General features: G+C 38.1%; 1 protein-coding gene across 1 annotated transcript in view; it reads right to left on the reverse strand.

Moving 5' to 3' along the window:
• The window catches only part of STK39 (serine/threonine kinase 39), a 323,493-nt gene extending 313,357 nt beyond the window's left edge, over positions 1-10,136 (reverse strand). The window contains exon 1 of the mRNA XM_049106329.1: positions 10,070-10,136. Coding sequence (XP_048962286.1) covers positions 10,070-10,121 — 52 coding nt within the window. The 5' untranslated portion in view covers positions 10,122-10,136. The remainder of the gene's footprint in view (positions 1-10,069) is intronic.
• Between the last annotated feature and the right edge of the window lie 7,838 nt (positions 10,137-17,974).

The following is a 17,974-nucleotide window of genomic DNA, read 5'->3' on the forward strand; positions in this document are numbered from 1 at the left end:
CTAACTATTATTCTCAGTTAACCTTATTTAAATTTCCCGACTTGGAATTTCCTTTCAAGAATAGCACTTACTTTTTTCTTTCTTTTCAAATTTAACATATGTTATTTGTAGAAAATTTGAAAAATACTGAAACGCAGAAGATGGAATAAAAATAATATCTGGTATACTACTGCAAGATAGCACCTGAAAAATTTTAGTGTATGTTTCTGGTCCACCTTCTAAATATAGACATAAAAGTTTATATAATTTCACTTATTCTTTTTATTTCTTTTTATTTATTTTTAAAATTTTTATTTATTTATTCATGAGAGACAGAGAGGCAGAGACACAGGCAGAGGGAAAAGCAGGCCCCATGCAGGAGCCTGATGTGGGACTCAATCCCAGGACTCCAGGATCACGCCCTGGGCAGAAGGCAGATGCTCAATCACTGAGCCACCCAGGCGTCCCTAATAAAACCTTTATCTTAAAACATTTATGAAAACTTTCCCCATGCAATTGATATTTTATAATTTTAAATGTTTGTTTAATATTCCATCTTACAAATAACAATTAACTTTAACTAGAACTAATATTTTAAATTGACAATATTTTAATTAGATTTATAAATAATAATATGATAACCATTATTTACACATTAACATTCCTTTCAATTGTGTATAAAAGTGTCCATTTCACTGAACCCCAGTCAATACTGCATTTTTACATTGAAAATAAACATAAACTTTTGCTGCTTTGGTAGGTAAAAATATATTTACTATTTAAATTAAATGTAAATTTAATATTTATTTTTAATTTAAAATTAATATGTGAACTGTGCATGCATATAGAGTTCAATATTTATTTAAGATTATTTTTAAAGTAAAATTTATATACATGAAATATCTAAATGTTTAGTGTACCATTCTATGCTTTGACCCGTGTAACCCAAAACCCCTATCAAGATATAGGACAGGACTTGGGAGATCTGGGTGGCTCGTCAGTTAAGCGTCCGACTTGACTTTGGCTCAGGTCCCGATCTCAGGGTGTAAGATTGAGCTCCCTGTCAGGCTCTGTGCTCAGTGGGAGGGTGGGGGAAGTCTGCTTAAGATTCTCTATGTCTCCCTCTGCCCCTCCCTCCACCCTTCCCACCCATGCATACGTGCACACACCCTCTCTCTCTCAAATAAATAAATAAATCTTTTTTTAAAAAATAAGATATAGGATGTTACCATCAATACGAGAAAGCTCCTTCATTTGTTTCTTAGTAAATACTCTTACCCTTCTAAGGAAACCACTATTCTAATTTTTCCACCGTAGATTTCTTGCCTGTTCTATAACTTTATACAAGCAGAATGATATCATATGTTGTCTTTTGTTCAAAACATATTTAATTCAGCATAATGCTTTTAAAATATATCTATACTGTTATATCTCTGAGTAATATCTTAGTCCATTCAGGCTGCTATAACAACAGAAATTTAGTTTTCATTGTTCTGGAGACTGGGAAGTCCAAGATTAAGGCATTGGCATATTTGGGGCCTGGTGAAAGTTTGCTTCCTAATTCCTGCACTCTTGTCTTATTGTGTCCCCATGTGGTAAAAGAGGAGAGGAAGCTCTCTGAAGTCTTATTCATAAAAGCACTAATCCCATTCATGAAGGCTCTCCCTTCATGATCTAATTGCCTCCCAAAGGCCCTACTTCCAAATACCAACACCTTGGGAGACAGGTTTTAACATACAATTTTGGGAGGACACACACATTCAGTCTATAACATGTAGTTTCTACCATTTTCTTACCGACTAATATTCCATCATATGCCTATACCACAGTAGCTTTAGCCATTCTTGTTGAACATCTGAGCTGTTTCTGGTTTTTGGCTCTTGAGAATAATGCTGTATGAACATTCTTCTACAATTGAATTTTTTTATGGACATAGCCTTCATTTCTCTTAGGTAAATACCAGGTGTGAAATTATCAGACTAGTTTTATAAGAAATTGCCAGAACTTTTTCCAAATCATCCAACCAACAAGTATAACAATTATGGTTACTCCATATCTTTGCCATTCGGTGTGTCAGTCTTTTTAAATTTAGTCATTGTGGTGATATATTACCAGTCCACCTCTTAACTATTTGATTTTGGGAATAATTAATATAGCTATCGAATTCAAAAGATACTAAAGATTACATGAGAAAAGGTAAATCTCTGTTCTAGTCTTTACCTTACCTATGCAGTTTCTTGTATATTCTTGCAGAGATAGTCTTTGCATATCATTGTGCATTTGAACATGACTTCTTGTTAAAGATATTTTCACACAAAATGGCATTTTGGTTTTTTTAAAGTTAACAATATTTCCTCTCAGTAAATATAATATTTAACTAGTTCTCTTTTTTTCTGTACATTTACATTGTTCTTAGTCTTTTGTTATTATAAAAAATGCTACATGATTTTCTGTGTGTTTGTATGTATGAAATTTTACAAGTGCAAGGATATATATTTTTTAAAGATTTTATTTTTAAGTCATTTCTACACCCAACATGGGGCTCAAATTCACAACCCTGAGATCAAGATTCATGCGCTCTTCTGACAAAGCCAGTGAGGCACGCCTGTACAAATATATTTTTAAAGTAAATTCTTATAGGTGAAATTGGTGATGGTGATGGTTAGTTTTATGTATCACCTGGATGAGCTATAACACTAATCTAGGTGTTGCTGTGCAGATATTTTGTAAACGAGTTAACTTTAAGTAATTTTAAGAAACTATTACCTTCAATAATATGATGGACCTCAAAGGGAAATACTGAGGTTTTCTGAAAAAGGAAGAATTCTAGCTCAAGACTGCAGGTTTAACTCCTGCTGAGTTTCTAGCCTGCTAGCATGCCCTACATATTTTGATTTGCTAGTCCCCACAATCATTGCACTAATTCCTCAAAATAAATCTCTTTACATATGTTTTCCTGGCTGTTTCTCTGGAGAACACTGATACAGTGAGTCAAGGAGGGTATTTGTAAGTTTTGTGGATATTGTCAAGTAGTCCTCTAAAGGGTTTATAACAATTTATATACCCACATACAACATTTAAGAATGCCTCTTGACCTTACCTCTTCATCAACATAGTGTGATTTCAAACTTTCTATCTGGTAGGTGTAAGAAAATATCTCATTTTAATTTGTATTTGTATTTCTCTCCATTAAATATGTTAATGTTTCAATCCTTCCAGAATATGCTATTTGTTTGACAAGAAGTATGAACACAATTTTCCCATATAATCAATAATCCTGGTGCCATGAATTCAATAAACTATACCTTCTCTCACTATAAATTGCCACTGTTGTCATGTATTAAAAACATATTTATAAATATTTGGGATACCCATTCATATGCATATCTCTGAGTCAAAAGCATATGAATAGTGTCAAGGGTATGAACTTTATGTATTGTCTAAGTCCTTCATTCTTTACTAGCTTAAAATGTTCTTTTTATCACACATTAAATTGTTTATTATGTATATGTCTGATTTTCTATTTTTTTAAAATATTTTATTTATTTATTCACGAGACACACAGAGAGAGAGGCAGAGACATAGGCAAAGGGAGAAGCAGGCTTCCTGCAGGGAGCCCAATGCACCCTGAGATCAAGACCTGAGCCAAAGGCAGATGCTCAACCACTGAGCCACCCAGGTGCCCCTGATTTTCTATTTTTCATTTGGCTCTGCTGTTTTGCCTTCCTAGTCTGGCATGGCTACTGTAATATTTTATTTTCTCTTCTTTGTGCATAAAAGGAAAACCAAGGTTCTATTTTTTTTCCAGAATTTTCATAGCTATCTTTGCTCAGAGATTAGGATAATTCTGTTTTATTTTTCCTAAAAATTGCTTTGAGATTTTACCTTAATATCATTAATTAACTAAATTAGATTGTGGAAACATCTGGCATATTTATAATGCTAGGTTTTTACATAATTCTTTCAAGCAAGTTATTTCTCTAAAAAGGCAATCATATTTATAAATAATGATAAATTTGTACCACCCCTTCCTGTATTTATCTGTTTATTTTTATTTTGGGATTAATTTTATTGGATAAATCTGAAAAAAAAATAGTAAATAATAGTAAGAACCGATTGCACTGAAAGTGTCTAATTTTTCCACATCAAGTGGTTTAGCGCCGCCTGCAGCTCAGGGCATGATCCTGGAGACCTGGGATCGAGTCCCATGTCAGGCTCTCTGTATGATGCCTGCTTCTCCTTCTGCCTGTGTCTCTGCCTCTCTCTCTGTCTCTATGAATAAATTAATTAAATTTTAAAAAAATAAATTAATTAAAAAAAGCATAACACCAGTAAATAGATATATCTATTGATAGATACATATACAGAAATACTACTATATATATATATTCTAAATACTTCTATATATAATACTATATATACTATATATATGTGGGAGAATTTCTTATTTTTATAAATATATAAATATTCTATTTTTATTTTACTAAATTTACTAAATAAATAAATAAATCTGTTTCCAGTTCCACCTAATATTTTATGCAAGGATAGTGATAAGATCAGGGAAGAAGTTGGATTAAAAAACAATTGGTTTAGTCACATTATTCAAGTCCATCTACTAACATGATGCTTCTTTTAGTGCCTAAAAGTCTCCGGGGGTGCTTAGTAAAACATCGATTCCTGTGTCCCAACCCCTCTCCAGAAATTCTGATTCATTAGGTCTGGAGTGAGGCCCAAGATTTGCATTTTTGCCAAACTTTCAGATTGCTGCTGCCCCTATTGGTCTATGGACCACAGTTCAAATACACTACATTAATTAAAAGTCAAGTAACTACCCAAAATAATCTACAGATTGAATGCAGTCCCTTTCAAAATACCAACAGCATTTTCCACAGAACTAGGACAAGCAACCTTAAAATTTGAATGGTATCACAAAAGATCCTGACTAGCCAAGCAATCTTGAAAAAGAAAAGCAAAGTTAGAGGCATCAGAAATCCAGACTTCAAGTTACATTGTAAAGTTGTAGTAATCAAAACAGTATGGCACGGAACAAAAATAGGCATGTTGATTAATGGAACAGAACAGAAAACCCAGAAACAAGCCCACAAGTATATGGTCAATTAATCTTTGACAAAACAGGAAAGAATATCGAATGGGAAAAAGATGGTCTCTTCAACAAATGATGTTGGGAAAACTGATCAGCTACATGCAAAAGAATGAAACTAGACCCCTTCATTACACCATACACAAACTCAGACTAAAGACTTAAATGTGAGATCTGAAACCATAACAATCCTTAAAGAGAGTACAGGTAGTAAAGTCTCTGATATGGGCTGTAGCAACTTCTTTCTGGATATGTCTCCTGAGGTAAGGGAAATAAAAGCAAAATAAACTAACTGTTGGAACTACATCAAAATAAAAAGCTTCTGCACAGTGAAGGCAACAACAAAACTAAAAGGCAAGCTACTGAATGGGAGAAGATACTTGCAAATGACATATCCAATAAAGGGTTAGTGTCCAAAATACATAAAGAACTTATACATCTCAACATCCAAAATCAAATAACCCAATTAAAAAATGGACAGTAGACATAAACAGACATTTCTCCAAAGAAGACATCCAAATGGCTACTAGACATAAGAAAAGATTCTCATCATCATTTATCATCAGGGAAATGCAAACCAAAACAATGGGATATCACTGCACACCTGTCAGAATGGCTAAAATCAAAAACAAAAAAGACAACAGGGGGATCCCTGGGTGGCGCAGCGGTTTGGCGCCTGCCTTTGGCCCAGGGCGCGGTCCTGGATATCCGGGATCGAATCCCACGTCGGGCTCCCGGTGCATGGAGCCTGCTTCTCCCTCTGCCTGTGTCTCTGCCTCTCTCTCTCACTGTGTGCCTATCATAAATAAATAAAAGTTTAAAAAAAAAAAAAAAGAAAAAAAAAAGAAAAAAAAGACAACAGGTGTTGGCGAGGATGTGAAGCAAAAGGAACCCTCTTACACTGCTGGCGGGAATGCCAACTGGTGCAGCCACTGTGGGAAGCAATATGAAAACTCCTCAAAAAGTTAAAAGAGAACTACTTCATGGTCCAGCAATCACAACACTTGGTATCTACCCAAAGAATACAAAAACACAAATTCATAGGGATACATATACCCCTGTGTGTAGAACAGCATTATTTACAACAGCCAAGATATGGAAGCAATTCAAGAGTGCACTGACAGATGAATAGGTAGAGAAGATATATATACACAATGGAGTATTAGCCAAAAAAGGGAGTGAAGTCTTGCCATTTGCCATGACATGAATGGAGCTAGAGAATATAATGCTAAGCGAAATAAGTTAGTCGGAGAAAAACAACTACCGTATGATTTCACTCATATGTGGAATTTAAGAAACAAAACAAGCAAGCAAAAGGGGAAAGAGAGAAAGAGAGAGAGAGAAACCGAGAAACAGACTCTTAGCTACAAAGAACAAACTGTTGCTTACCAGGAGGAGGTGGGAGTGTGTTAACTAGGTCATGGGATTTAGGAGGGCACTTGTAATGAGCACCGGGTGATGTTTGGAAGTGTTGAATCACTATACTGTACACCTGAAACTGATATAACATTGTACGTGAGCTAACTGGAATTAAAATTAAATAAAAATAAGTCAGGTAACTAGTCCAGGATGTTCTTGATCAAGCTGACCCAGAATGTTCCTTCATCTGGAATGTTCTTCATCTCACCTCACCAGCTTCCACATTTCACTATTTTTCATTTTAAAATGTAACATGGGAGAAAGTCCCTTAATCTACTGTACTAAAGGGGGAGATGGGATGACTGGGTGACAGGCACTGAGGGGGGCACTTGATGGGATGAGCGCTGGGTGTTATACTATATGTTGGCAAATCAAGCTCCGATTTAAAAATATACCAAAAAAAAAAAATCTGTAGTAGAATGTTCTTGGTAGTTGCAAAGGCAGTATTCATCAGTAACCCTAGGTGCCCCTCAATAGGCCTTCTCCTCTTCCACAATAATAAAATATCTGGCTGAGTCCATGGCAGTCAGGAGCAAAGAAGACATTTCTAAGACTCCCTTTCTTCTAAATTTAGTCATGTAGGCAATGAGACAGAAGGAAATACAGTATGGCAGCTTCCGGTAACCTTCCTTAAGAGACAACTCCTAAACATTCTTTGTCTTTCATCCTTTCCTTCATTTGGTGGCTTAGAACAAGTTACTATCACCTAGAATCATAAAGTTAAGGCCACACCCAGAGGAATAAGTAGAAGGAGCTCAGGCCTTTGTCACAAAAGCATGTCTTGCCCGGGACCACCTATCCAGACTCTGTAAGAAAGAAGTATTCATTTCAGTCTTGTATAAGTGACTGTTAGTTTGGGTTTTCAGTTGGATCTAACCTTAATTGTTGGGGCAGTTAGAATGGTGTCTAAATAGTTCACTCTCAGCTGTACCCTTTGCTCCAATTTCATGGAGTGCCAGCTGTGGTTGCAGGATAATAAACAAGTAGTTGCTTCTTCCTTGTCCTGCCAGTGTCTTTGTACATCTAATTGACCAAGACGTGTTCTCATAAATCCACTGATTTACTACATTCTGTTTCTATTGCCATGTAATACATAATACATCTGAGCATACATAATTACATAATTATATGCTTATAAACCCTGTAAGCAAATACATTTATATACTCATCATTAGCCTAGAACATTTTTCTTCTGACCATTTTCCAATCTAAATTTCTTCTCTTCCCATCAAAGGTCTGCTTCTGTTTCTCTCCTCTCCCCTTGGATCAATATTCCCCCACCATAAAACTAACGAGCGATAGTTTCTACATTTGTAGGGACATTCCTCTATATTTTAAGTTCAATATCATCATGTCCTCCCTAAATTTTTTCACCATTTGTGATTGTCAAACTGCACACTGACCAACAATGAATATTCAAAGGAAATGTATACTCAGTAGGGTGTAAATCTTTAATGTGTGAGTATGTGCGTATAAATTTTTTAAAATATAGACTAAGTTTTATCTGATGAGAATTTTATCTGGTAAGAAGCTTTGTGAAGAAAATAATCTGTAGACATAAGTACTGAATTTCTAGGTTGAAATTATTCTTTTTACATTTATTTATGTTCTGGTGGCCACAAAAATATAATAAGCAAGGAAATTAGCGGGAAGGAGCAACAAGCTTACGTCTATATGTGCTCTGTTCCCATTAGCATTATTATCAGGGACTGATGATAATGTTTCATGTTTGATGACAGGAACAATTGGATTTTTGTGATATTCAGCTGTTTATCTTTAAAGTTTTAGTTAGGGCAGCCCTGGTGGCGCAGCAGTTTAGCGCCGCCTGCAGCCCAGGGCGTAATCCTAGAGACCCGGGATCAAGTCCCACGTCGGGCTTCCTGCACGGAGCTTGCTTCTCCCTCTGCCTGTGTCTTTGCCTCTCTCTCTGTGTGTGTGTCTCTAAGAATAAATAAATAAATCTTTAATAAAAAATAAATAAACATCTTAAAAAAATAAAGTTTTAGTAATGTCTCCAAAGAATGCACTGTTTATCCATGAGGCTTGTGTAACACAGAAAGCTTGTTAACCTTCTTCATTAAACAAAATATGCTTGTTATCTAAGTAATGAAATGCATCAATCATATGCTGGAGCCAACTCATACTTGCTGTGGGAGTCGATTGTGTACACCTTGCAACTTTGCCTTCAGTGTCTTCACATGGTTAGCTTGTTGGTAAGCTAACAATGGTTGAAATCAGCCATGGTCGGGAGTATTTACACCACAGAAATGGGCAAATACTACAAATGAGAGCCTTAAGTGGCATCTGGCAGAACTGACTCAAAGAAATTTCTGTGTATCTTTGTAATTATACTGGCTTTTTCAATTTCTCTATTTCCTTGGTTATTTGTTGTCTAATTGATCTATAAAAACAGCTGGAGGTATTTAAAATATTCTCACTAGGGTTTTAATTGTATTTGCCAATCATTTATATATTGTTAAAGTATGTCATTTGGCATACAGACATTATTAAATACTGTATTTTTGTTGTGGATTTTACTTGTAATCAATATAAAATGATTCTTTGCTCCATTTAATTTTTTTTTTTAATTTTTAAAAGTAAACTCTACCCCTAACATGGGGCTGGCATCCACGACCTCTAGATCAAGAGTTACATGCTCTACTGACTGAGCTAGCCAGGTGCCCCATTCATTTAATTATCTTATCATTAATTATCTTGAGTTCTCTTTTCACATGAATTATGCCACTTTTTCTTTCTTTGTTTTATCTCTTGCCCATAACTTTATTTTTTATTTCTTTTTGTTATTTTAATTGGGCCTCTCATTATTAGCTTATACTTGGAGATGGTTTTCTGATCCTATCCAAGGATATTTTTCATTTTATAATAGAATTCAAGCTATTTGCATATACTGTGAAAATGGATATATTTGGTTTTCCTTAACTTTTAATTTACGTTATACTTCCTGTTATTTTTTTCAAAATCATTTGCTATTTTGGGTTAGTATTCTTGCTTTTCTTTTTTCCTCCTTTGGTGATATGAAATGTTCATTTTCTTAATGGTTATGTTGATAGACAAAATAATACCCCCGCCCTCCCAAAAATATCAGACCCTAATCCCCTGGAAGCTGTAAATGTTACCCTGTAAGGAAAAGGGATATTTGCAGGTGTAATGTTAAGGATTTTGGGATGGAGAGATTATCCTGTATTATATGAGTTAGCTCTAAATACAATCAGAAGAGTCTTTACAAGAGAAAGAGAAAGATTTCACAGAAGGAGACAGAGAGAGAGAGAGAGAGAGAGAGTGAGAGCACACAAAGACAATAATGTAGCCACTGAGGCAGAAATTGGGATGATGCAGCCACAACTCAAGGCATGCTGGCTTTTACCAGAGGCTTTGAACAGAAACAGATTCTCCCCTAGAGCCTCTGGAGGGTGTGCAGCCCTGCCAATACCATGATTTCTGCCTAGTGAAAATGGCCCCCAGAACTGTGAGTGACTAAACTCACAGTTGTTTTAAACCATCACAGTTGTGATAATTCGTTACAACAGTCTAGGAAACTTGTAGAGTTACCTTTAAATTTTAGGAAAATAGGGGTGCCTGGGTGGCTTAGTTGATTGGGCATCTGCCTTCGGCTCAGGTCATGATCACAGGGTTCTGGGATTGAGTCCCTGCATCTGGCTCCCTGATGAACAGGGAGCTTGCTTCTTCTTCTCTCTCTGCCATTCCTCCTGCTTGTGCTCTCTGGCTCTTCCATCTCTATGTCAAATAAATAAATAAATAAATAAATAAATAAATAAATAAATAAATAAATAAAATCCTTAATTTTTTTTTTTTTTTTTAGGAAAATAGGGGCACTTGGGTGGTACAGTCATTTAAGCATCTGTTTTCGCTCAGGTCCTGAGATCAAGCCCTGCATCAGGCTCCTTGCTCAGTGTCGGGTCTGCTTGAGATTCTCTCTTCCTCTGCCCCTCCTGCTTATGCTCTCTCTCTCCAAAATAAATAAATCTTTATCTTAATTAGTTAATTAATTAATTTTAGGAAAATAAATTTGAACATATATTTTACTACCAATATCAACATATATCCATAAAGTTTGATGTTAGATATTCTTTCCTCCCATTTCCATTGCCTCTTTTTGGTGGGATTACTCAGGCCTTTAAGTTCCAAGTTTTATTTTTTATGTGGTTTTTTTGTTTTCAATTTTTTAAAAGTAAGCTCTATGCCTAACGTGGGGCTTGAATTCACAACCCTGAGATCAAGAATCTCATGTTCCACCAATTGAGCCAGCCAGGCACTTCATGTGTATTATTATTAAATAATTATGTTCAAAATGTATATTAATTTTTATAACCATACTTTCTTGTCAATTATTTGGATCACAACTGCAGGTTTTATTAATTGCTACTAATTATTTGAACTGTACTTGCCATATTTTATTTTCTTCATACTTTTGGCCAATCTTTGATTGCCTGGAATAGTTTTAAGAAGTATACGTAATAAATTAGAAAAATATTTCCAGCTAATACTACAAAGTGTGCTTATCTCCCCAATATTTAAAAGTCTCTAACAGTTAAGAAGCAAAACAGAACCCAAGTAACAAATGGGCATAGGATAAGCATGACAGTTCACAGAAAAGGAAATACATATGAAAAGATGCTTTTCTTTTTTTATACTAAGAAAAATGCAAATTAAAACTAAACTAAGGGGGATCCCTGGGTGGCTCAGAGGTTTGGCATCTGCCTTTGGCCCAGGGCACGATCCTGGAGTCCTGGGATGGAGTCCCATGTTGGGCTCCCGGCATGGAGCCTGCTTCTCCCTCTGCCTGTGTCTCTGTCTCTCTCTCTCTCTCTCTCTCTTTCTCTGTGTCTCTCATGAATAAATAAATAAAATCTTAAAATAAAATAAAATTAAACTGAGATGTAGTTTATTACCTGTCAGATTTGCAAAATTGCAAATATTTTACAATTCTTGGTTGAAAATCATTTCCCTTTGAAATATCAAGACTACCTTGATAGTCTTCTTCCATTTAATATTGTACAAGTATCTGATATAAGTCTTACTTTCGTTCTTTGATAAGCTTCCTCTAACCTGACTTGGTGTACTTTTAGGGCTTTTTCTCTTTAATTTTTTAAGTAATCTCTATGGCCAATGTGGAACTGAACTCACAACCCGAGATCAAGAGTTGCACAATCCACCGACTGAGCCAGCCAGACACCCCTCCCTTTAATTTTTACATTTAAGTTTCTTTATGATTCATCTAAGCACCTGTGGCCTTTAATTAATTTGTGAATGATACTTGCTGAGTTCTATTTCTAGACTTACATGCTTTTCCCTGCCAGGTTACAAACATTTTCCCTTATTTTTCTTTGTTGTTTTTCTTCTATCTGCTCTTTTCTTTCTAGAATTCCTATTAAGCAGATATTAAATCTTTGAATTCTATATTTAACCTGTTCTTTCAAGACTTTGAATTTATCTTTTCCCTTTTAAATTCCAGGAACTTTTCTTGAACATGTTTCCTAATTCCCTGAATCATTACTCTAACACCTTCAGTTTGCTTTTTATCTCCTTTTATTGTTTATAATTCAGCAATTGTGATTTGCATTTCCAAGAGCACTTTCCTCTCTCAGTTCTTTTCTTTTTTTTTTTCTCAATTATCTTCTTTTTCATGATTACCTGTTACAGTTTTCTCAATGTACTGCCTCTATGAAACTTGTGGCAAGAATACAATTTTTCAAATATTCTCCTTTCCTCAGGAAAAGCTTAATGTGATGATTCAGATTGGGTCTAGCTTTTGAAAAATGTTACAGCATTTTCTATAGTTGATGATATTCTCCATTCGATCATTCTAACTGAAGGGGGGGTCTAATCATACTGCTAATAATAATGGTTACTGTTTGTTGTGCACTTATTACGAGGTAGGATTTGCACTAAATGATCTACACACACCATTTTGTTTAATTTTCACAACTCGGAGCTAAATATTATCATGTTCATAACCCATGACCATTGCAAGTTCTCTGCCTCTCCACATGAATAAAGCTGCTTCACACAGAACTCTGCTCACAGGCCAATCTAGCCGCTTGCAAGGAAAGAATTCTTAACTACAAAATAGTGAATTTCCTTCACTTGTGTAGGAGACTGAGTTTCCCAGCCACTGCCTCTGATTTGAAAGTTTTCTGTCATCCACAGCTGCATTCCAGTTTATTTTAGGTTCTCAGGTACTAGCTGAGCTGTTCCGCTTTGCTCTTCTAGCCAATCCCCATCACAGTAGGTAAGACTTCACACACCCTTTAGACCTTTAGGTAAAGACACATACTACATGTTTACCAAGCTTCCAGAAACTCTATAAACAATTCATAGCACTGGGGCATTGGAACCAATTCTGGTTCATCAATCTGTGTAGGTTCCTGTTCCAAAGTCTCAGATCCAACACAAGTAATACTCCGGTACTGAACACCCATTCAGCTTAGGCGTCCAGCATTTTGTGGGAACACAGAGTGATAGAGGGGAAAATATGGTGGGATGCTTGCATATCATGTCACCTGTAGCCATGTGAGGATATCTGTGGCCTGATCCCAATTTGTTGCCTCACTATTACCCTCTGCGTCAGTAAGCCATGATCTGATCCCTGCTCGTTTTCTGACACTGCCACGCTTGCCATCTGAAGGCTAAACCCAAGCCAGATTAATGAGTGAACCAGCTGCATAGGTATTTGGCTGCCAAGATTGTGGGGGGCCATACTGGTCAGCTCCTGCTGCACAACAATCTCAAAATTTAGTGGCTACAAATGACAATTATTTACTTTCACTTGTGTGTCTGCAGGCTGGTTGGGCATTGGCTTATCTATGCTAGGTTAGTTTAATGATTCCATTAATTTTGGCTGGGTTTGCTCTTAAGTCTGTGGGTCAACCAATAGGGCAGCTCTGCTCTACTCATTTCTCATTCTCTTTGGGCCAGTGGGGGAGAAGGCTGAAGGCCGAGATGCAAGAGGAAATGCAGAAATATGCACAGGCTTCTTTGGCCTATGCTCACCTTCAGATCTGCGCATATATCACTGGCCATAACAAATCACAGGGTGGATTTAAAGTCAAGGGCAGGAAAGACAGTCCACCTACAATGAGGCCGTGGCACAGGCATAGTAGCAGAGAGGAGTAAAGAACTGTGATCAATAATGGAATCTGGCTCAGGGGCCACGTCATCTGTAAATGCAATGATACGGAGAAAATGCATATATCAAGACCTCTTTTTAAGAAGAGTAGCGCATGTGTTTGTGAGGAACATTTTGTTCAGAAACTTTAGGGCGGGGATGCCAGGATGGCTCAGTGGTTGAGAATCTGCCTTCAGCTCAGGGTGTGATCCCGGGGTCCTGGGATCGAGTCCCACATCAGGCTCCCTGTAGGGAAGAAGGCTTCTCCCTCTGCCTGTGTCTCTGCCTCTCTCTCTGTGTCTCCCATGAATAAATAAATAAACATAAAAAAAGGTAAAAAATAAAGAGAAACAGTAGGGCAGGAAAAAAAACTTTCTCCTCTACCCATCTTGCATTCCCTGGCAGGGTCCCTGTAAGTTAGACTAACAAAAGACAGATTAACAAGAGTAAAAAACAGAAGTTTATTAACACGCACAACATGCATACACGTGGTAGCACTCAGTGACGAATAACTCAAATGGATGGTTAAAACTTGTGCTTACATAGCATCTTAACAACAGAACAGTAATTTTTTAGAGAAGTGACAGGACAAAGGAAAAGAACTTTTTCTAGGGCTGCAAATTGTGGGAAGACAAATAAGTGGGAGAACTAATGGAAGACACGAGCTAGTTAGTAATGTTTATTCATTAGATTTTTCTGGTGCCATCATCTCTGGGTTGCTAAAGGTCTAGAACTACCTCTGGTGATTAACTTCTGTCCCTCCTGGTAGAGAGGGAAGGGGATGCATTTACAAATTTGCGTCCTGATTGTAAACAGGCAGAGGGAAGAGAGATTTTTCTTGTATGTCATTCTTCTCAATTGTCCTCAGCTCAAAATAATCCTTGCACCTAAGTGGCATATTCTGGAGCAGCATATTCTGCTACCCTTCAGAATGTGAGATTTGAGACCAAACCCCCAAAGGCCTTGTATACGTATATCTGATGGATTACTAACCTACTTTCCAAAGAAGGATGTCAGGTTAACTACAGGTATTTTGTTTTACAGAGTGTGATATGTGAGTCCCAGCCAGAACCAAATGCTTGGGAGGAGAGGAAGATTCGGCACTGCTATCATTCTCTTTTATCCAGGGGGTGTTTTATCCCACCTATAAATAGATGCGGACCAGTAAAAGTTCAGTTTCGTGGGGCAAAATATATCAGGATGGTGGGCCCCTGCATACTCCAACCCAAACAGAGAAAGCCTCACTGCAGAATGCTGGTCCCCAGGTGCCTGCTGGTCCCCAGGTGCCTGGTGTATTCCCAGAGATTCTACTGGGCTCAGTATCTGCAGCCTGTGGTGCAGAATTTTCTCGAAGTCCATAAGTAGCATTTTTGTCTGGGTATGTAATCCACATGGTGTTTCAGCCAAAGTCTAACCTGGAAACAGAGACCACCTGAATATTTAGACAGAGAGTCTCTAGTGCCGACCATTGGTGATCCACAGAAATAAAAAAAAGCTGGGAAGCCAAAATGGGGATCTTAGAGCAACCTGGAGATTAGCAACAGAAGGGAGCCTCTACCCTGTGCAGGCTGGAAGGACAGAGGGAAGAGGCAGTGTTACAAGGCAGGGTGCAAGGTCACCTAAGGGAAACCGGGATCCTGCTGGGCCTGCCGGCCTGGAATCCCCCCTACCCTACGAGCAGGTGCTGGAAGAAAGCTGCACAAGGTGGGGGGGTGAAGGGGAAAGAGAGCCTGGCCTCTCCTTCTTTTAATCCTCTGAGCCCCTCCAGCACGCCAATCCACAGAGCCCAGCTATTAGCCGCAGCCACAGGAGTCTGGGAAATTGAGTTCACAGCCAGCCTCCCTCTGCGCCAGAGAGCAAGGGCAGGAAAGGGAAGGATCTGTGGACAATGGGCCGAGGGCCCACAGGCCTCCTCTCCCCATTTCATGCACTCTAAAAATCCCAACGTGTCTGCGAATCCCCAGGAGACTTGTATGGCTTTGAACTCCCCTCCCACTGAATTTGTTAGGTTGAGGGATCATCTCAGCCTACTAAATGTGCCATTCTTCTTGACCCAGATAAAAATTCTCTTAATTTCCATTAAACAAGACAAAATGAAAAAGAAAACATGCAAGGCATTTGTGTGTCCAATTCCATGAAGATTTACAAGAACAAAGAAATTTGCCTTAGACTAATACAATTGTAAAGTGAATATTAGAAAATCTTGTGTTAAAAAAGATCCCACTGTTATTTCTGCAGATATTGGGCTCCTATCTCCTTCTGGTTCAATCTTTATCTCTCTATTCTTTTTTTTTTTAGATTTTATTTATTTATTAATGAGAGACAGAGAAAGAGAGGCAGAGACACAGGCAGAGGGAGGAGAAGCAGGCTCCATGCAGGGAGCCCATTGTGGGACTTGGTCCCAGGAACCCGAGATCATGTCCTGAGTCAAAGGCAGATGCTCAACTGCTGAGCCACCTGGGCGTCCCTCTTTCTTTCTTTTTTTTTTTTAAGATTTTGTTTATTTATTCATGAGAGACACATAGAGAAAGGCGGGGACACAGGCAGAGGGAGAAGCAGGCTCCTCACAGGGAGCCAGATGCGGGACTTGCTCCCAGGACCCCGGGATCACACTGTGGGCCAAAGGCAGACGCTCAACCACTGAGTCACCCAGGTGCCCCTATTCTCTTTCTGTTCATCTTTACTTTGTCCCATTCCTTACAGGATGAAAAAGATAAAATAAAAATTTACCACCCTGCCTCTGCTAGTTCTCACCTGTAGGAGGGGGAGTATAGGTGTAGGTGTGTGTTTCAGCTCTCTGCAATTTCTCCCCCCGCACCCCCCACCCCGCTGTCCCCAAGGTAGGTGCTGGGTCCACCTTAGTACGTCCAAAGCCTGGGGTTGAGTTTTGAAAATGCTATTGGAAGGCTATCATAAGGGTAGAATAGTTAGAGGCATCCTCTACCTCATTTCCCCTGGAGGGCCACATTCTGGAGAGCAGTTCATCATTTATCTCTGATTTTTGGTTTTCAGTGAAGCATTCTTACTAAAGTTGCATGACAATGAACCAAAATGTGGTTGGTAGACCCCCACCATGCACATCTGGCTTCTATATGTGAGACACATGGACAGCAAGCCGACTTCTCGCTTCATCATGTGGTGAAAGATGACCAATGACAGCCTTCCAGTTTCTTCCCTGAGCAATGTACCAACCATCCTCTTTTTTTTGGAAATTTTATTTATTTATTTGACAGAGAGCACAACAGGGGGAGTGGCAAGCAGAAGCAGACTCCCCACTAAGCAGGGAGCCCAATGCAAGGCTCACCCCAGGACTCTGGATCATGACCTGAGCTGAAGGCAGACGCTTAACTAATGGAAATACCCAGGTATCCCCATAACCATCCTCTTTAAACAAAATGTTGGGCTTTTGTTAAAGTGAGGCTTACCTTGACACAGGTAGCTAGAACAGGCTAACTGCTCCTTGTCTCTAGTAGGGGTAGGAGAAATAACCAAACTGCAGCCTCCGTTGGTTGGTCACCTGGTGTTCCAGCCAATTGTGCTCGGTCTGCCGCTTGACAGGTGCTTAAAGCCAGCAAAAGGCCACTTGAAGGGGACAGGAGGAAATGTGAGAAATTAAATTTGGGAAACTGGGACTGAGCATTCTACTGTAGAGCGTACAGAGAATCTGAACAGCTTTTTTGCTAGTATTAATTTACAGCTAATTTGTTTTATGGTTTCATACCCTTTATATTTTTCAATAAAACCTTTCAACAGCAAAGACATTTATTTATTTATTTATTTATTTATTTATTTATTTATTTATGATTTTATTTATTTATGATTTTATTTATGTATTCATGAGAGACACAGAGCATGAGACAGAGAGCCAGAGACACAGGCAGAGGGAGAAGCAGGCCCCATGCAGGGAGCCCGACACAGGACTCGATCCTGGGATTCCAGGATCATGTCCTGGGCCGAAGGCTGCACTTAACCGCTGAGGCACCCAGGGATCCCAGCAAAGACATTTAAAAATTGAATATGCATCTTTTAAATAATTTTATTAACACTCTCCTCTTTTTTTTTCCAATTATGTTCCAAAATAATTCTCAATTAAAGAAAAAAGCCTGGTCTCATTATGTTTTGAGCTTATTATTTAGCTAGGGGCAGCAAGGGTGTTAATGAACCAAAAAGCCTCCTCCCTTGAGTTTGCTTGGCAAATCTAGAGCCATACAGTATTAAGCAACTCCTGAAGCCAGAGAATTTCTGCCAGAAATTTCTATAAGAAGTTGTAGATTTGTAAAGTCCTCTATTATTTGCTTTTCAATCCTAAGGTTATAAAACCAAATTCA

Source organism: Canis lupus, chromosome 36, assembly GCF_003254725.2.
Source record: "Canis lupus dingo isolate Sandy chromosome 36, ASM325472v2, whole genome shotgun sequence".
Classification (NCBI taxonomy): Eukaryota; Metazoa; Chordata; class Mammalia; order Carnivora; family Canidae; genus Canis; species Canis lupus.